This window comes from Mesocricetus auratus, unplaced genomic scaffold (assembly GCF_017639785.1).
Source record: "Mesocricetus auratus isolate SY011 unplaced genomic scaffold, BCM_Maur_2.0 Super-Scaffold_100006, whole genome shotgun sequence".
Classification (NCBI taxonomy): Eukaryota; Metazoa; Chordata; class Mammalia; order Rodentia; family Cricetidae; genus Mesocricetus; species Mesocricetus auratus.
In genome coordinates, this window is record NW_024429190.1 from 79,382,451 (window position 1) to 79,404,443 (window position 21,993).

Sequence of the window (21,993 nt, forward strand, 5' to 3'; positions counted from 1 at the left end):
TGTTTATCTCCATGCACAAAACTTAAGTGCAAATGGATCAAAGCCCTCAACATAAATGCAGCCACACTGAAGCTCTTAGAAGAGAAAGTGGGTGGTACCCTTGAATGAATTTGTACAGGAGGCAGCTCCCTGAACAAAACACCAGTAGCACAGACAGTGAGATCAACAATTAATAAATGGGACCTCCTGAAACTGGGAAGCTTCTGTAAGGCAACAGACACAGTCAGCAAGACAAAAAGGCAGCCCACAGAATGGGAAAAAACATTCACTAACCCCACATCTGACAGAGGGCTGATCTCCAAAATTTACAAAGAACTCAAGAAGCAAGTCTCCAAAACACCAAAGGATCCAATTAAAAAGTGGTCTGCAGAACTAAATAGAGAATTTTCAATAGAGGAGTCTAAAATGGCTGAGAGGCACTTGAGAAAGTGGTCAACATCATTAGCCATCAGGGAAATGCAAATCAAAACAACTCTGAGATACCATCTCACTCCTGTCAGAATGGCTAAAATCAAAAACACCAACAACAATTTATGCTGGAGAGGATGTGGTGAAAGGGGAACACTCCTCCATTGCTGGTGGGAGTGCCAACTTGTTCAGGCACTTTGGAAATCAGTATGGCGGTTCCTCAGAAAAATGGGAATAAACCTACCACAAGATCCAGCAACTCCACTCTTAGGCATATTTCCAAAAGATGCCCATTCATACAACAAGGATGTCTGTTCCACTATGTTCATAGCAACATTATTTGTAATAGCCAGAACTTGGAAGCAACCTAGATGTCCCTCACCCGAAGAGTGGATAGAGAAAATGTGGTACATCTACACAATGGAGTACTATTCAGCAGAAAAAAATAATGGAATCATGAGATTCGCAGGCAAATGGATGACACTAGAAGAAACCATCCTGAGCAAGGTAACCCAGTCACAAAAAGAGAAACATGGCATGTACTCTCTCATATATGGATTTTAGACATAGATCTGGGGAGTGCCAGCCTACAATCCTATGGCCAGAGGGTCTGGGAAACAGAACCTTCATTCAGTGGCTGATGGCAAAAGAGGCACACTCCCATGGCTAAGCACTGAGCTGAACTCAAGAAATCCAGTGACAGAGAGGGAGGACTGATGAGCAAAGGGATTAAGACTGGGCTGGTTTAATCCCCAGAATCAGCGGACCTGACAAGGGTTTGCTCTTGAATTCCAGGCTGATGCCTGGGAATCAAGCATGGGACTGATCAAGACCCCCTGAATGTGGGTGTCAGTGAGGAGGCCTACGTAATCTATTGAGCTTTGGGCAGTAGATCAGTATTTATCCCGGGTATACACACGGACTTTGGACTCCCATCCAACAATTTGGGATGCACTCTCACCCTGAACTCTTGGGGGAGGGTCTAGGCCCTGCCCTGGATGAAATGACAGACTATGGACACCCCCAGGGAGGTTGAGGGGATATTGGGGGGGTTTGGGGAGGAGGGCATGTGAGGAGGGGAGGGAAATGGAGAGGGACCTGGAACTGACTTGTGAAGCAACCTTGTTTCTAATTTAAATTTAAATTTAAAAATAAAAAATATAAATAAAAAAAGAATCCATGGGGAAGGAGCTGACCCAAGAATCTAATTTAGACACTAAAATTATAGCAGAAAATTTCCATAACCCAAGAAAGAAATGGATATCCACACATGAGGCGTTTATAAATTTAAGTGGGTATAACCAGAGAACAATCTTTCCACCTCACATCACAACTGGAAATCAAAAACAGAATGCCAATTACAATAATATAAGTTGTAAGGCAAATGTCCCTTTAAGTATAGAGCAAATACTATGGAATAATACTCTTGTACACTGTAAATATATGCCATTCCAATTGGTTTAGTAAAATGCTGAGTGGCTAGTAGTCAGGCAGGAAGTATAGGTGAGTTGACCAAACTAAGAATGATGGTAAGGAGAAGGGCAGAAGTCAGGAGTTGTCAGCCATATGCAGAGGAAGCAAGTGAGAATGCTGTACTAAGAAAAGGTACCAGGCCACGATGGCTAAATGTAGATAAGAATTATGGGTTAATTTAAGTGTAAGAGCTAGTTGTGAATAAGCCTGAGCTACCAGCTGAGCATTTCTAATTAAGATAAGCTTCCGTGTGGTAATTTGGGAAGTGGTTGTTAGGTATTTGGGAGTTGCTGGATGGATAGTAACTTCCAAATACAAAATCTATCATCAGCAATCCTAAAAGCCTAGGAAGCATTGAATGATACATTTTAAGTCCTGAGAGTAAATAATTGTAAACAAAGATTGTTATATCCAGCAAAGCTATCTTTTAAAATTTACAGAGAAATACCTATATTGCTGGTCAAACACAAGCTAAAGCAATTCAGGACCCCAAGCCAGCAGTGCAGAAAGTACTTAACAGGAGTATTATACACAGAGAAGGAAGAAAGATAATCTGAATCATGAGAGGATGAGAAGAATAAATTTCATGATGAATAGATGAACAAAAAAATAAATGATTTCCCATATCTTATCATAGTACACAAAAATAGAAAGCTTTAGAAACCACAGAAACTATACAAAAATGGTCAATGAAGAAAAAAATCACAGACCCAAATAGAAATATGGCACAGTAGGTGTGAGGACTGGGATGCAGTGTAGGTTTCCAAGAGCAACATTTTCCCAATGTGGAGAAAATCAGTGTCAGGAAAAAAACCTTCCAATTAATAAGCCAGCTGAAGAACTGAACAGACTGCCCTCAAAGGAATAAATACAAATGGCCAATAGATATTTGAAAGTGTTCAGTGTTCTTAGCCACCAGGAAAATGAAATTAAAATAAAGTACAAAAATGCTGGCAAGGACATACTGTAGAAGAACACTCAAATGCTGCTGATGTTTCAGAATGTCAACTGGGGCGGTCTCCATAGAAATTATTATGGTGATGTCTCAAGAAACTAAACTTAGAACGGATGGTGTATGACCCAGGTCTCTCACTCTTGTGTCATACACTCAAAGATCCTAACTTCTAGCATAGAGATGATTGTCCACTTATATTTAGTGTTTCACTGCTCATCATACCTAAAAATTGAATCATTTAGAGGAGTGTAAACAGTTTGGTGAACCAAGCAAGCTGGTACATTATACACACAGGAAGTTAACTCCATGTAAAAAAAACAAGTCATGATAGTTTCAGGAGAACAGATGCAATATAGTCAATTAATATGTAAAGAAAGACAAATGCTATGCTTTGTCTCATGAAAAAGCTAGATTTAAATTTATATACATGTTTTGTTTGTGTGATGGAATTATAACACAGGCCTTGCAAGGAGGGGAAGAAGAGATCTTAATGGAAGGAGCCTGCAAGGAAAGAGAAGATAATATATATGGCACTAAGGGGGCATTTAGAGGGGAAGGTGAATTAGAGGCCTGGGAAAAGGCAGTGGGGCAAGGGATGAAAAACAACAATGGTGTATATGAGTTCACCTTTCTCCCTATCTTCTCTAGCATTTGTTGACAATTGTTTTGTTGACCACAGCCATTCTGACTGCGGTAAGATGAAATCTCAGAGTTGTTTTCATTAAATTTCCCTAATTGCTATAGATGATGGTGTGTGTGTGTGTTTTCTAGCCATTTCTACTTCAACTTTTGAGAAATCTATGTTTAGAGTAATAGAAATCAGTGTGGACAATTCTCAAAAAACTAATGATATATCTACCATATGAACCAGCTATATGCCACTCCTTGGCATATGCCCGAAAGCCTTGATATCCATTTACTAGATACTTGCTCAGCCATGTTCACTGTCACTCTATTCACAATAGATAGAAAATGAAAATGAACTAACTATCCTTCAACTGATGAATGAATAATGGAAATGTGGTATATATCACATTAAGCTGTAATGAAAAGAAAGCCATGATATTTACAGGTCAATTGATGGAACTAAAAAAGATATTAAGTGAGGTGATTCAGATCCAGAAAGACAGATGCTGCATGTTCTATTTTAACTGTGTTTCCCAGTTTTAAATCTTAAGATAAGGGTATATAACCTGGAATGACTACAGAAATATTAAAGGAAAAAGGTACTATGAGGGAGTCACTAGACATAGGAATAGTAGGGCAGAGTGATATGAAGGGGAACTGGGAAGTTATGTGGGGGGAGGAGAGAGAAGTCAATAAGGCGATTGTTGAAAGATACCCAAGAGCCATAGATATCTACCAAATATCCCAGTGCTGGGCAGGAAAAACCCGAGACTCTCAAAATAATATAGGCTATTACCACGGCCCATGATGGCCTCTCTGAGGTTGAAGGTAAGACTTGTTGCTGAAGGCACCATGCACTTCAGATCGAGGCCCCAAAGGACAGGACTTGAAGCCTCCTTTCTGAGGACTAGATTTTAAAGTACCACAACAGCAAAAGGAGGGAATGAACTGACAGTCCTACCTGCCTACGACGCTTATGACCCACAATAACGAATAGCAAGACAAGATATTCCTAAAGGTACAGTAGTGGTATTATTACTTTGGTTGTAAACAACACGTCTAATTGTACATAAGGCCCACTCAACAGGAGAGCAATCATGTCCAATAATAGAAACCTACCCAACTACTTGAGGCTAGGGAGCTCTTGGATCTTAGGGGACTTCCATCTACCACTTTACTAAACCTGCCTCATTTCTAACTTCATTCCAAATACTTACCCTTATGCCCACAGATAAGAACTTCTCACTCTTCATCAAAGAAGGTTCTCATTGACACAGATGCAGACAATTATAAAATATCACGAATGGTTCAAAATACAAAGAATGTTATATTTTGGGATTCCCAGACCCAGGGGTACATCTACAACACAACTTCTGCACCTAAGTCACCAGAGAAATAAACATTAAAACTACACTGAGATTCCATCTCATTCCACTAAGAATGACACAAAGAATACAAATGACAGCAAATGCTAGTGATGATGTGAAGAATGAGGAGCTTTCACAGATGGTGGGAACAAAAAAATGGCACAGCCAAGGAACAAAAGCACTCCTTCACCTGAACTCCATACCCTGACCACAACTCTGGCTGTCTTACTGAAAGCCAGGTTGGTCCTAAGGATCCCAAGTAAGACATTGTTCACAGCCCACTAACACTCCTTAAAGTCTGCCCAACAACCCTAGACTGTACCCCTTTCCTTGGGCTCTGTACTCCAGCCCATAACTTCAGCAGAAGACTCCTGCTTTACCAGAGGCTGGGCCAGATCCATGGAGCTAAGGCAAGACACCACATATGTTCAGCTAACACTCTTTAAAGCCCACCCAACATCTCCCTAATAGCACCCGCTCCCCTGGGCTTTTGATCCCAGCCTTTGGCAGAAAATGTCTGATGAACTGAAGGCCACTCCATCCTAGGAATCCCAGAGATCAAGCAGGTGCCCAGAAACCCAGAGGCCATACAGATACTTCGACATTTTGGCAGCCAAGACCCCAAATGTCTTAGAGGCTGCAAAAATCCCAGTGGAAGAAAAAACAAACCAAAATATTCATAAAATGCAACAAATGGACGAAAAGATAAACCAAAAATTGCAAGAAACAATTCAAACAGTGCAAGGGCTGAAAACTGAAATAGAGACAATAAAAAAAACCACAATCTGAAGAAAGACTGGAAATAGAAAAGCTGGGCAAACCGTCAGGTACTACAGATACAAGCATTACCAACAGAATACATAATAATCAAGACCCCAAATATACAGAATAAAGAAAGAATGTTAAGCAGCTAAGGAAAAAGGCCAAATAACATATAAAGGCAAACCTATCAGAATTACACCTGACTTCTCCATGGAAACTCCTCACTGACACCCACATTCAGGGGATCTGTAAACAGTCCCATGTTAGCCTCTCAGCTATCAGTCTGGGGTCTGTGAGCTCCCCCCCTGTTCAGGTCAGCTGTTTCTGTGGGTTTCATCCTTCAAGTCATATCCCCTTTGCTCATCACTCCTCCCTCTCTGCAACTGGGTTCCTGGAGTTCAGTTCAGTGTTTAGCTGTTCGTGTCTGCCTCTGCTACTGGATGAAGGCTCTAGGATGGCACACAGGGAGGTCCTCAATCACATTATAGAGAAGGGCATTTAAGGTGGCCTCTCCACTATTGGTTAGATTGGCAGTTGGTGTCATCCTTATAGGCATCTGAACATCTCACTAGTACCAGATCTCTTCTCAAACCTATAATGGCTCCTTCTATTATGGTATCTCTCATCCTTCTCTCCTCTATTTTTCCCCCTTTTCAACTCTCCTGCTCCCCTATGTCTTCCTCTCCCCTCCTCTTCACCTCCTCTCTTTCTCACAGCTTCCTCACCAGCCCCACCACCCCATGCTCCCAATCCCCTCAGAAGATTCTATCCTGTTCTCCTCTGCGTTACCATGCATATCTCTCTTAGGGTCCTCCCTGTTTACCAGACTTTCTGGCTATGGATTTTAGGCTGGCATTCTCCTGTTTCAGGCCTAAAGGAAAGTTACTTTCACAATCTTTAGTTGTAACCCTTACCCTATGATGCCCATAAAAGCAGAAACTCTCCTCAAGATTCTGGCTAACCTCTCTCTAGGCTCAAAGGTTTCAGCTATATTTGTTCTAAGTATTTCCTTCAGCTTAAAAAAATAGAGGTGATTTTCGTCTCCTACACTGCATTCTTGTGAATTTGTACCCTTTAAAAATTTTCTGGATCATAATTTTGATGGGGCTTAAAGAAGGATCAGAGATTAAAAAATGTATTTTACTTGCTATGCTTAGGTCACTTTTTTCTTTACATTTACATTTATTACATGTAATAAATTTATGGTTAATTTACTATGACCTCATACAGAGTGCATATAATTTTTTGTACACGTTGTTTCATTTTATTGAAGGTTTTGCATTTTGCAATATCTTCAGCTGTAGATAATATGTACAGGAGCACTCATCTACTTGTGATCTCCAGGGAACTGTCAGTATGCATTGCTATGTTTTATTATCAAATGAAAGGTATGGTACAGTGTGCATGACCCACATCCAGGTGGAACAACAGCCTGAAGTCTGCAGACAAAGTTCTAAAAACCACCTTTGACATCTATGTGCAACTCTGCTCCCAGCTTCTAGAATTGATTTTAAATAAAACAATCCCAGGTGAAAATGAAAGGAAAGCATTAGTATTCTTTCAATATTTTGGGGTGTTTATAACCAATGTTACAAGGCTGTGCATTCATATGTAAGAAGTAGGCACCTGACTAATCTATATAATATATTAATCAAATTCAGAATAATGCATACATTCTAGTTTTTATACAAACAATGTGAGGAAGAAGTCAACTTTTCATTTCTAGCACATTCAATAGGAAATTATTGCTGTCAAATTACTACATGAAACTCATTCAGAGTAAGAAAATAGTAAGAAAACTATGGGGTTCTTGGATGCTCACTGTCATCTAAAATTAGGAATAAGACAAAGCTGTCCACTCTCTCCATACCTCTTCAATATTGTCCTTGAAGTTCTAGCTAGAGCAATAAGACAACAAAAGCGATCAAGGGGATACAAATTGGAAAGGAAAAAGTCAAACTTTCCCTTGACTTCAGGCTCTATAATAGAGCTATAGTCCTGAAAACACCTTGGTATTGGCACAAAAATAGACAGATAGACCAATAGAATCGAATTGAAAACCCTGATTTTAACCCACACACTTATGAACACCTTTTTTTTGACAAAGAAGCTAAAATTATAAATAGAAAAAAAGCATCTTCAACAAAAGGTGCTGGCATAACTGGATGCTGGTGTGTAGACAATTGCAGATAGATCCGTATCTATCACCATACACAAAACATAAGTCCAAATGGATCAAAGACCTCAACATCAATCCAGCCACACTGAATCTCTTAGAAGAAAAAGTGGGAAGTACCCTTGAATGAACTGGTAAAGGAGACAGCTTCCTGAACATAACACCAATAGCACAGATACTGAGATTGACAATTAATAAATGGGACCTCTGGAAACTGAGAAGCTTCAGTAAGGCAAAGGACACGGTCAAGAAGACAAAAAGGCAGGCCACAGAATGGGAAAAGATCTTCACCAACCCCACATCTGACAGAGAGCTGATTTCCAAAATATACAATGCACTCAAGAAGTTCATCACCAAAACACCAAACAATCCAATTAAAAAAGTGGGGTGAAGAACTAAATAGAGAATTCTCAATAGAGGAATCTAAAATGGCTGAGAGACACATAAGAAAGTGCTCAACATTCTTAGTCATCAGGGAAATGCAAATCAAAACCATTCTGAGATACCATCTTATTCCTATCAGAATAGCTAAAATTAAAAATACCAATGACATTTTATGCTGGAGAGGATGTGGAAACAGGAACACTCCTCCACTGCTGGTGGGAGTGCCAACTAGCAGAGTCACTTTGGAAATCAGTATGTAGGTTCCTCAGGAAAATGAGAATCATTCTACTACAAGACCCAGCAATTCCACTCTTAGGCATATACCCAAAAGATGCGCATTCATAAAACAAGGACATCTGTTCAACTATGTTCATAACAGCATTGTTTTTAATAGCCAGAACCTGGAAGCAACCTAGATATCCCTCAACTGAAGAATGGCCAGAGAAAATGTGGTACATTTACACAATGGAGTACTACTCAGCATAAAAAAAATGGAATCTTGTAATTCACAGACAAATGAGTGGAACTAGAAGAAACCATCCTGAGTGAAGTAACCTAGTCACAAAAAGAGAAACGTGCTATGTATTCACTCATATATGGATTTTAGACATAGAGCAAAAGGATTACCAACCTACAATCCATACCACCAGAAAATCTAGGAAACAAGGAGTATCCTAAGAGAGACAGACATGGTCCCCTGGAGAAGGGGAAGGGGACAAGATCTCCTGAGCAAATTGGGAGCATGGAGGGAAGAGAGTTGGAGTCAGGAGAAAGAGAAGGGGAGAAGAGGAGGGGAGAGGAGGACATGAGGGAGCAGGAAGGTTGAATTGGGAAAATAGCAGAAAGAAGAAAAGAGATACCATAATAGAGGGAGTCATTATAGATTTAAAGAGAAATCTGGCACTAGAGAAATGTCCAGAGATCCACAAGGATGATACCAACTAACAATCTAAGCAATAGTGGAGAGGCTATCTTAAATGTCCTTCCGTGGTAATGAGATTGACGACTACCTTATATGCCATCTTAGAACCTTCATCCAGTAGCTGATGGAAGCAGAGGCCCACAGCTAAACACTGAACTGAGGGAGGAGTGATGAGCAAAGGGGTCAAGACCAGGCTGGAGAAACCCACAGAAACAGCTGACTTGAACAATGGGATCTCATGGACCCCAGATTGATAGTGGGGAAACCAGCATAGGGCCGACCCAGACCCCCTGATTGTGGGTGTCAGTTATGAGGCCTGCACAATTTATCCCTTGTATAGGAATGGACTTTGGGAGCCTATTCCCCTGGGAGCCGACTCCACATAGAGGGATACTCTCTCAGCCAAGACACACTGCCACTGCGGGAGGGTCTAAGCCCTGCTCCAAATGATATGGCAGACTTTGAAGATTCCCCAAGGAAGGTCTCACCCTCCCTGGGTAGCAGAAGGGGCATGAGATAAGGGGTTGGTAGCTGGCAGGGGAGGAGGAGAGGGAAAGCGAACTGGTATTGACATATAAAACAAGTTGGTTTCTAATTTAAATTTAAAAATCTGAAAGAAAAAAAATTTAAAAACTGAGTTGGTATGGTCATGGTGTCTCTTTACAGAAATAGAAACCTTAACTAATGTAGAAGTTGGTACCAAGGACTAGGGTATTTCTTTAACAGTTCTGGCCATTTTTTTGGTAGAAATTTGGACTTGGGTACTTTGTGTCAGGAAAATAGTGGAATGCTTTAAGCACTGCTAATAGGAACATGGAAGACAGTGGTACTGAGGGCAATTTGAACTGTGGGAACCTGACTAAAGGGGTTTCAGAGGACTCTTGAAATAGAGATTATTATTGTAATATTTTGGTGAAGGGTTTGCCTGCTTTTTGTTCTTGTCTGAAAAGTTTGCCTGAGGCTAAAGTGAAGTTTTGAATTATTTTTGTTGGTAGGGGAAATCTCAAAAGAGCTTAGTATAGACTCTTTCCTGTGGTTAATAGTGTCAACTCTAATGAAGATTTGTAATTGTAAGGAGCAAGATGAGCAAGGAAAAGTACAAACAGACAATTTGACACAGGAAATAGAATGGAGCTAAGTCCTGTGTTCAAGAAGATAAACAGATTAAGAAATGGAACAAAGGGAGTTGTGACCTCAGAGCAAGATCCTACCCAGCTAAGTTTCCAACTGGTGAAAAGAAATTAAAGAAAAGGTGGAGAATGCCTTTAATCCTAGCACTGGGAAGGCAGAGGCAGGTGGATCTCTGAGTTTGATGCCTGCCTTGTCTACGGATCAAGACTCAGGACAGCCAAGCTTAGACAGTGAGAGAAACCATAGAAAACAGAAAACTGATGAAGATTTAATTAAATTAAGGGGCCATGTTTCAGCCCCAGTATAGCTTTGGCCACATTCTGGCATTAAGGATAGAAGAAAGGGGATATGGAATATTCCTCCCTGACTAAGGAAAACAACTAAGGTCAGGTATGTGTCAGGAGTGATCCTAAATGGAGGACTAGAAAGGCCACTGCATGAAACTATGGAAGTGAAGCCTGGGTTACCTTGGAGACCCCAAGATGCTGGAAATGTCAGAGCCATGGGATACTTGGCAAGCAGAGCTGCTAATGGAATGGAATGATACTGGACTAAACCTCTGAACTGTAAGCTAACCCCAGTTAAATGTTTTCCTTTGTAAGAACACAGATGCGGTGTGAAGGTGAACACCAGGAGTTGAGTTAGGAGGAAGAATATGATCAAAATATATTGGACTAATGTATGAAATTCTCAAAGAATAAGTAAAATAGTATATACATATATATTTTAAAAGGTAATTATCTTATCTGTGAGTACAGGGACAAATATTTAGAATGCAGTTAGAGATTATGCTGTTTCAGTAAGGTAGCAGTTGTAAGTTCTCCTCTAAGATCCAAAACTTCACTAACCTTGAGTAGTTGGCTAGGTTTCTGATATCAGGCCTGACTTCCCTCTTGTTGTGTGGGTCTAAAGATCAATGGGAGAGGTGTTGGTTACTACCAAGGTGTGGATTCCTATACTGTACCATTAGGGTCATTCTGCCATGCTGGACAATGTTGTGATTTACAGAACTGCTGATTGTCTCCTTTGGCAGCTTGCATGGCTTCTCCTTAAACCACAAAAAGCTAGTCTCCAGTGAGGAGGTACTCAGGTTAGTTCAAGCTCAGGAGATTCTGTGTTCTGTGTCTGAAGTATATGATGTCTTCAGCAATGGGTAAAGAGCCTGTAATATATTGTAAATCTCTTGGACAACTTGACAAATGCTTGGTGTGGGAGGTTTTGCTACATTGTCTTTGGCTCCTGGAGGGAGCATTGTCAGTCCAGATGAGTACATTTCATTTATAAAGTATATATCTATGTTTATACATAGACTTATTACATTCATCATTTTTTAAAGTAGGGAATTAATAATATGATACCTATGGATGTTTCAGACATCCTCCCTTCTAAATTTATCTCCCTCCTACTCTCTAATTATAGCTCCTCTGTTTTTCTCACCCCCCCCAGATGTTATCCCTCCTGTCCATTGCTCTTCCCATACAGCAGGCAATGGTCCCACATCAAGAAACTTCTATTCATAACAGGTGGAGACCATTATAGAAAACCACAGTTGTGGAGTCTCAACAATATATATCCAAACCACACCTAAGGCTCAGGGATCATTTCTGAAATAGAGGCAATTCCTCTATTGGGGCCAGAGAAACATTTGCTATGAGATTATGTATCCTAGTAATAACAGAAGCTATACTCATAAAGTATCACCAACATAACTGCCTAAACCTGAGATGAACAAAGATAGCAACAATAGATATGCTGAAATAGATAAGAGAAAGCCCATATAGCCTCAACCCTATACAAAGAACCAAAAGCAACCAAAGAATGCTGAAAGCAGGGAGATAAGTCTTCCCCAGGGAGGAACACACAAATTGGTTATCCAATACCCAAATGGCCCATATGTACAAGTAACATTATATGAACCGAGCCTGCTAAACTTATGCATTTTGGAATATATACTTATGTATATGTATGCATACATATACACATATACACAAACACACATACAAACATGTAATAGTGAAACAGAGGTCATGAATTTGAAAAAAGAGTAAGGAGAGATATTTGGGAGGTTTGGAGAGAATAAAGGGAAAGGAGAAATGATGTAACTATATTATCTAAAAAGAACATTTATTACGAAGTACTTAAAGGTAAAGATGTCTTCCTGGGACACAGAATTTTATTTTCTGATTATGGAACCCAATTTTTAAAATTTAATAACCCAAATGGGATAACCATAGGTCTGATTCCTGTCCCTACCAGAAAAAAAAGGATCATTCTCCATGTTCAAGCAAGCTTCATTCTAGGAAGGCAAGAATAAGCCTATATACACACTAAAAATGTGATACAATGTAATACTCCAGACAGAAATCACATGATCATCAATTTATGGCTCTGATAAATTACAGCATAACCTACATGATAAAAGTATTCAAAAATCTGAAATAGGAGGAAACAACCACAGAATAAAAAGGCAAAATGTGACAAAACTATGGCTTATATTAAACTATGGCTTATATTATACTAAATAGGAAAAATTTAGAGCTTTGCACTACAGGAAGACAAGGATGTCCTCTTCCTTCACTCTACTCTTAGCCAGTGCAGTAAGCTTAAATAAATACATAAATAAACAGAGGAGAGATAGATAGATAGATAGATAGATAGATAGATAGATAGATAGATAGAGCAAGTAAAAAAGGAAAAGTCAGTGTCTCTAAGTGAACAAACCATGGTCCTGTACAAAAGGGAGTCTAAAGACCAACATAAAATTTCTAAAATGTATAAATCACTTTTAGAAAGTATGAGGATATAAAATTCAACTTATAAAAAGAAGAGGTTTTTTCTCTGTGTACAAACAATGAACGTGATGTGAAAGAATCCTATTCACAATGGTTCAAATATTACCTTAGAAAAACCTAAATGAGAAAGTAAAAGATCATTATAATGAAAAATTTAAAACAGCAGAGGTGGAAAGATGTCCCCAGGCTCAAGGATCAGTACAATCAGCACAACAAAATCACTGAAAGAGATCTACAGATTCCATGCAATCCCTACCAAAATTCAAATGGCACTGCCTCAGGAGGCAGAGGCAAGCAAATCTCTGAGTTTAAGGCAGTTTGGTCTACACAGTGAGTTCCAGGATAGCCAGAGTTACACAGAGAAATCCTGTCTCAAACCAAACAAACAAAAACAAAACAAAAAAACGGTATGACATGTAATGTGAATTTTAATTTGTTTTAATAATAAAAACCCAGAGTCAGATATAGGGGTTAATGCTGAAAGATCAGAGAAACATCCAGTTACCAGTTCTTACCTCTACTGAATCCTGAAGACTGAATGGGCTGAGCTCCTGTCTGCTCCCACCTTGTATTACTCTCTCCACCCAGCTCAGCCATATCCCTTCTTGTTTCTACCTCCCTAGTGCTGGGATTAAAGGTATGTGACTCCCAAGTACTTGGGATTAAAGGTGTGAGTCATCACCAATTGACTCTGTTTCACATTTAGACTGAATCAATTTTGTGTAGCCCAAGGACGATAATTTGCCTATGCTCACTTGGTCCTGTTCCTTACTGCCTGTTGCTGCTGGTGTTCATTCTTTACCAACACTTACAGGCTCTATAACTGACTGAGGACCAGTGGCCCAGAGGAACACTCCACATGTGCTTTGTGAGACTGGGACTGCTAAGACACCTAGTCTATGTGACTAAGTGTCCTCCAGTGTGAGACAGTCACCATAGACTACTTATTTGAAGAGGCACCCAGATATGAAAACAGAGTAACTACCTTGTTCTCAATCTCTCAGGAATAAGACAACTGCTGTTACTATTTCAAAGTAAGTTGATTTAGTAAGCTCTTCACATACACAGACAGACACATGCACACAGACACACACAAACACAGACACTCAGACAGGAAGATACATACACTCATACACAAACATACACACGCATACTCAAACACAAACACATAGACACACAGACACACACACACATACATACATACATACATACACACACACACACACACACACACACACACACACACACACACACGAGGTTTTCATCATTCCATTTCAGCAGGAAGTAGTTTTGAGAATACTAGGCCCCCTTTCCCTACTGTTGATATTGCAGGACAGTTTACATCTGTTAGAATTAGTTTTCAATTATTTAGGATTGGGATTAGAGGGAGGTGTTAGACTTGGGCATCGCTTTTAGATAAGTTTAGGGTTTAGATGGGACAGATATATAAGTAGATTATAATTTATTTATCATCATCTATGTATATATGTTGTATACATGTTTGAGTTTTGTATCAAGTCTAAATCTTTTCTTTAGACTGAAAGGAGAATTGTAGGGGAAAAGCCACGTACCTAGAGCATTGACCATGCACAAATGGTACATGTGAGAAACCAGGGATAAAGGGGGGGTAGATAGGGGAGCTCTGTCTCTTGGATTCTGGTCGAGGTTCGGGGACCAGAGCACTGAGCTCAGTTCTCGGCTTCTCATGTAAGTGACCTCTCTCTCTCTCTCTCTCTCTCTCTCTCTCTCTCTCTCTCTCTCTCTCTCTCTCTCTCTCTCTCTCTCTCTAATAAAGTAACTTTTGAGCCTCCTTTCTTGGTATCATCAGCACAGCCTGTTAACTATCTGCATACACACACCACTGTTTTTCCTGGCTCAGTTCCTCTGGAGAACCTAATATAACTTGTCATAGAACTAGAAAAAACCATTGTTAAATTAATATGGACACACAAAAGAAATCTTGGGCAAAGAGATAATTGTTAGCATTATCACAATGTCAGTTTTCACTCCAACCACATGGACAATATTAACAGAACCAGCATGGTACTGGTACAAATAAGATATACAGAACAATAGAATAGAATGGAATAGAACAGAACAGAACAGAACAGAACAGAACAGAACAGAACAGAACAGAACAGAATAGAATAGAATTCATACATAGTTAGGGCCATATAGCTTTAGCAACCTGATTTTGATAAAGATGTCAAAACCATGTAATAGAGAAAAAAAGTCTCTTCAGAAAAGGTTACTGAGAAAACTGGATTATCCACACATATAAGTACAATGCCAAAATGGGCCAAACACTGTTGTGGAGTGTATTAAAAATAAAAGTACCTTGAAATTAAAACAAACAAACAAAAAAGAGTGAAACCGGATTCCTAAACTCTACACAAAATTTAACAGAAGACATCATTGTAATGCCATTAGAGAAGAAGGTTTGGAAAACACATAAAAATATAGACATCAGCAAGAATTTCCTAAAAAGGACTCCTGTAGTCCAGGAAGCAATAGCAAGAACAGAGAAATGGGATTACATGAAATTTAAAAAACAAATCTTTTTCACTACAAAGCAAACAATGAGCTAAACAAAGATACAGCCTATAGGATGGGTCAATATTTGACAGAGGTTTAATATCTAGAATATCAAAATAGCCACTACCCAAATCAAAACAACTCCATTCCTAAGTAAATTGATGAACTAGATGGTTCTCAGGAGGGAATAAGAAAGGGTAATAAACATGAAAAAACATTCAACATCCCTAGCTAGGAAATGAAAACAATAGAGCTTCTATCTTACCTCAGAAATGTTGCCAAGGTATGACAGAAATGAACCTCATATACTTATGGTGGCAATACAAATTTGTCTAGCCAACTGCTGAAACTGTTTTCAATTTAAGAAATTTTTACATCTATAATTTACATTGGCATTCTAAATTAATATTTATCTCTTACTTTACATTTCTCTGAAAGAAGGGCCCCCAAAGCTTACCATCTTTATCAGCAGTTTCTTGAGGCTTTGATTTTAAAGTGAAGATCTTCCGTAGTTTACAGTTAGCAGAGACGATAATTCCATCCAATGACTGGAAAACTGCTCCCTTGAATATCTCACTGGTGAATGCAACCAAGTCAATGCACAGATTGCACCACTAAAAACAAGAGAAGCAGATGAAATTTAGGTCCTTCCACGCCACAGAAGCAGAGAGCCACAGAATGCTTAAAGTTGAGGTGGTTATCTAAGTCCTTCGGCTTGGCTATCTTGTGCTCTTTTTGTTTGACTTAAGTTTCCTTAAAAGTGGTTTTGATTCTTCACAAATCACCATAATCTGAATGTGGTTATGTGACTATTATGCTCCCATCATGAGACAACCATGGCTGCTCTGGGAAATAGCTCTCTTGTCTGTGGGCACTCTGCTAGTGCGCTTAGAACACTTAAAGCTTCAACATCGGAGATAAGTAGCCCATCGTTTATTTCAAGGGGAATAATTTGATTACAATTAGCTACTTTAGTTTTGATCTGAAAAAGGTAGGGATTAAATTAGAAGCTTGGTTAAATGGTACCCAGTACTATCTACTTAACAACCAATTAACCTATTGTACAGAAATAGATTCTTCTAAAGGGTTTGTAATTATGGCTGGGTGTGTGCCAATTTTGAAGTACTATTCCAGGTACTAATTCCAGCCTATTAAACAATTAGATTCCTTAGTACTTCATCAAATGAATTCTATGGTCTGACTGAATAAAGGAAGATGAAAAATAACTATTAGTGAGAAATTAAGACATATCTAAGATTGTAGGATAAAAATAAAAAATATTTTTTGAAATTAGAACAAAAGTAGTATTAAATAAAATTCTATGTGCTTCTCTTAAATATTAGGGTCTTCAATCATTTTTAGAAGCACAGTTTATAAATATGACTTTCTAGGAGGATGTTGATTTTAGTATAGAGCTGAGCTTATGGTGTCTCAGCAGATCAGTTAGAGACTGGAGTGGGTTACCGATTACACAAAAAACATTTTTTTGTAAAGTTACATTACTAGGCCATGAGAGTACTATGGTGACTTGGGGAGTACAGAGCCTGGAGTTAGCAAGGAGTAATGGGATTAAGTATAGCTGGATAGTGATAATCGGTTCGCTTGTGGGGCTTTAAGGAGGGTCTGGGATAGGGCATCAAGCCTGTGAAAACAAGTTCTGAAGGCTTAGGAAGGGAACCTGAGATTCTCTGCAAGGCAAATGTTTCTTAAGTTATGTAAATAACAACGTGCAAGCACAGAGCACTGGAGAGTCAAGTTTGGGTCATCCAAGATGAGGTACTATCTCAGTGACAGAGGTGGGTTGTGTCAGAATAAAGATCACTGAGTCACAGTCTTGTGTCTCAGTTACACAAGTGCGAAGTGAGAAGACTGGTTAGAAGGACGACATGGAGTAAGTGCGAAGTGAGAAGACTGGTTAGAAGGACGACATGGAGTCATTAGAATACAAGGAACAAATCCGACAGATAGGTCCATCAGGTGGCACTTGATGGCCCGGTGAAGTTCCGATCATAGGGAATGGAGGTATGGGCTTCCTTTATCCATTAGTATATTATATAAGCACCACTGGTCTATGGACATAGTTTCTTTACCTAAAAGACTTAACAAGCCCTAGTTCTAGCTAACTAGTTCAAGCCACCAAGAATTCCATCGATTCCTCTCCCACACACTGAGTACACATTAAGTGCGAGGCACTGGCCTCACTTCTGGAGATATAAACATACACAAGATAGTTTTCTACTGTAAGAAGAGAAGCAGACATGTGGCTTCTACTTAACACAGTTACCGGAGAGGGGGCTTAAGATGGGTTATTTTAGAAAAAAATAGCTTAAGAATTGTTGAAGTCACAGTCAAACATGAAAATAAATGCACACTACTGTCCAGGTTGTACCTGATTATCCTGCTAAATCAGTTAACTGATTCTCTTCTTCATATGTCATTTATTTATTTTTGCCAGTTTTAGATACTAATTAACCCCTGGCCCCATGTCAGATGAGACTTCTGGTACACTTACAAATCCTGCTTTTTAAACTTCATCCTCCCTGGATTATCATCTTTTGTTTATTCTCCTTTTCCCTTAGGATTTCATATTCTGAGACTGTATTAACGGGAATGTAAATAATACACCCAATGGAGCTACGTGGTACTTGTGACAACCTTCCCTTCCACCATACACCTTTCTCCCTTTTATATTTGAGTTCATTGTTGCTTGTATAATCTGCCCTTTTGAAAAGAACTGACTCTTAAGTCTCCTACTTCTTGGAAAAGCTTCAAGATGCCACCCACATTTAGTTTTGATTAAGAAGTGTACCATGTACAGAACACAGGTGAACATGTTTGTCAGCTCACCTCAGGGTCCTGTTTCTCTATCCCTACTTACCTGAGCTGTGGGTGAGCTGTACTACGAGCTCTGCTAGGGAATTAGAGCCCACCTCCTTCTAACAGAGTTCCAGGAAAGCTGCCTGTATGCAAGGCAGGCATGATGCTTTTATTTTCTTCTTCTGATTCATTCTTGTTTGCAAAGTCTTCAATAGATAATGGTAGGTATGTATCTAAGTATGAATATATGAAGCTATGCAAACACACTCATGTTTATATACACATCCTTTCATCTTTTTTTAATAATTTAACAAATGTCTGCTAATTGGTATTTTTATATGAATCTACCACCAACAAGGTGGATCCTGAAAAAAGATGGGGAATCCTTTTATAAATCCCCCTTGGCTAGAGAAAATAGAAATATATACACATATATATTGTGGTTTACCAGGTTTTATAAAGGTTATAATTTTTATAAGCTTCAACAAACAACTCATTATTCATATAAATACTATAATGTATGTTACAAAGTTTGGGGAAACAGGATAAAATCTACTACTAATAAGCGGATTATATGAAACATAGTTGATCTTTATAAAATAGGTTTTAATTATTCTTGAATGTATCATCCTTATTAATCCTTATGCATTTGACCTTTTCTTGATCTTTAATAAATCAATTTTTGGTGATATATTGTTTATGATATAATAAAGTCACTGAAGATCAGAGAAGCAAAGCATCCAGTCATTAGTTCTTACCTCTACCAAAGCTGAAATCAAGATCCTGTCTTCCCTGTGTCTGGAAACTGAATCTCACATGAGACCCTTTTCTTCCTTATACACCTCTCTAGTGCTGGGAATCAAGGCATGAGCTCTCTTACTCTTTTAGACTGATTCACTCTTGTGAAGCCCTGTGTGGCCTTGAACTCACAGAGATGCATCTGCCTCTGTCTTCTGAGTCCTGGGATTAAAGGTGTGTGCCACCACTGCCCAGCTTCTATGTCTATGGCTGGCTTTGCGTTCTGATCTTCAGTGGCTTTATTAGATCATAAACAATGTATCACTATACTAGTCCTACATACAACTTTTATGAAGCAGGGGAGAATTACTGACATCAGTGTTTGTAATGTGGGGGTTTAATACACAGGCAATAGAAAGAGTGTCCGTTCACTACATTTTTGAGATTAACATATCTTGAACGTTGAGTGCACACTTGAAAATGATGGTACATGCTGCAGTCATTAGATAAACTTTCAACACCTGTCAAAGAGACCAGGCTGATTGACAGTGCTTCCATAGCCGTCTTCCTGACTTTCCAACAGTTTTAAGGGGAGGGGACTTCGCTACACTGTGTTTATCATTCCCCATTTGGTGCTTTCAGTTTTTCATACATTTTCAAGCTCTCATTATTTAAATGTGTACACATTTAGAGTTGTCATATTATGTCAGTATTTTTTTTCTTTAACAAACACTTCAGAAGAAGGGATAATGATTTTGGGTTAGAGTATAAGAAGCTTCATAGTTGCTGGGTCCATTACAAAGCAGAAGCGCTATGGGGAAGGGTGATGTAGAGGAAAGCAAAGAGGAGACAAGAAGGGGCTCGGGCCAGGTACACCCTTCAATGACAGCTCTCGGTGACTCGCTTCCTTCAGTCAGTGTTCTCCCCTGCTGACATGCAGTGCACAGCTCCACCACCTCCTGATATTACATTCAGATTCTTAGTCTACCACTGTATGAAACAACTGATTAGGCCAGAGTCCCCAAGATCAAACAATTTATGGAAACATCTCAAATACATGCACTTTGTTGATTTCCCAGGTTATTTCTCACAAACGAATGATCACGATTAACCACCTGGCTTGGGGGGGAGGTAAAAAGCACTGGCTATGCAAGGCTAAGGAGGACCTGTGCTCTTTATATATTCCAGGCACTAATTGCCAGAAGAGTAGGTCCTCGAGAGTATCAATACTGCAGCATCAGCAGTATTAATACACTAAAGCCAGTTGGCAGAGACTGGAAACTCTTTCTGACCTAGGCTACATGGAACAAACAGCTGAAGGAGCCAGTGACACAGAGACATGAGAGATTGACGGTGCTTTGTACATGGCCATTAAAGTCATGGTAAGTCTTTTCCTAGCTCAGCAACTCACTACCATCCTTGGGAGCCATTCTCTTTACTTTTCTTTTGTGTAACAGCCCTGGGTGTCCTGGAACTCACTCTGTAAACCAGACTGGCCTTGAACTCACAGAGCTCCACTTGCCTCTGCCTCCCAAGTGCTGGGATTAAAGGCCTGTGCCACCACCACCTGTCTCATTATCTTCCTTAATAAACTTTTTATTTCAGTTCTTGTGTGTCCATAGTACAACTCTTAGACCTGGACTTAAAAACCTGGACATATCAGCAGGGGCTCTCCAAATGCTGAGTCACACCTGTACTAAAATAACAGGCAGGAAAGACTTTGTTCCATTCTGTGGGCTTTCCACACACATTTCCTCTGTGCTGCAAAACCTTTTAATTTCATCCAATCCCATCTGCCAGTTTTTATTACTTTAGCTCCCAGAGTTCTTTTCAGAAAGTCCTTGATCATGCCTATATATGAAGTATCTTCCTATAGCAGATTCATGAACTGAGATCATACATTAAGTTATTCATCCACTCTGAATCAATTTTTATATAGAATGGGCAGCACAGGTCTAGTTTTATTTTTACGTGTAGATGTCAAGTTTTCCTGCCACCATTTGTTGAAGAAACCACCTTTCTTCAATGCATGTTTTTAGCATCTTTCTTGAAAAGCAGATGTCTGTAGCTGTGTGGGTTTAATTTTGGCCCTTGATTCTATTCTGCTGATTCATATTTTTTTCTATCAGTGTCATGCTGTTTTAGTTACAATGATTCTGAAGTGTGACCTGAAGTCAGGCATTGTGTTCTTCTTATTCATGCTTGCTTTGGATATTCTGAGACGTTTCTGCGTCCATATGATTATGAGTTAGTTTTATTTTCTGTGACGGTGTCATTGGGTAGACAAGGAATCTATTGACTCAAACAGATTGCCATCAGTTACAGCATCTTCACTGTATTAATTCTGTTGATCCAGAAGCATGGAAGGTTTTTCCATATTCTAGCATCTTCTTTGATTTATTCAGTGTTTTAGAATTTTCATTCTACAGAAAGCTTTCACATTCTAGGTTAGGTTTATTTCTAGGTGCTGTTCACTCCATAAACAGAGAGACAGCCCAAACAAGTGAGTAGGATCCCACAGCTTGTGAGTTAGTAGAGACAGCTCTCTGGGGAGAAGGTTAAGTGTTACAACTTCATTATATTCCAGGAAGAAGGCGGAATATAAAGGCTGGGGACAGTGGCAGGACATCATCTAATTTGCATTAGGAGGCATGCTCCTATTGAAAGACTCCTAGTATGTGCAGCAAGGGAGCCTTCCAGCAGGGATCTATGTCAGAGTTCGAGCTAAAGATAAGTCGGGCATCTGGTTTAGAGACAGCTTTCAGATGAGGTCAGTCCTCCAGATCCAAGGACAATCTCCAGGTAAGGTCAGGTGGACAGCAAGAAGCCTTGCTGGGAAGGAAGGGAAGGAGGGAGCCCCATATTGCTGGGAAGGAAGGGAAGGAGGGAGCCCCATATTGCTGGGA

General features: G+C 39.5%; 1 protein-coding gene across 3 annotated transcripts in view; it reads right to left on the reverse strand.

The window, feature by feature from the left end:
• Positions 1 to 21,993, reverse strand: part of Cfap20dc (CFAP20 domain containing) — a 244,874-nt gene that overhangs the window by 129,879 nt on the left and 93,002 nt on the right. For all 3 annotated transcript variants that reach the window (XM_040747560.1, XM_040747561.1, XM_021230835.2), the window contains exon 6: positions 15,990 to 16,146. In XM_040747560.1, coding sequence (XP_040603494.1) covers positions 15,990 to 16,146 — 157 coding nt within the window. The remainder of the gene's footprint in view (positions 1 to 15,989; positions 16,147 to 21,993) is intronic.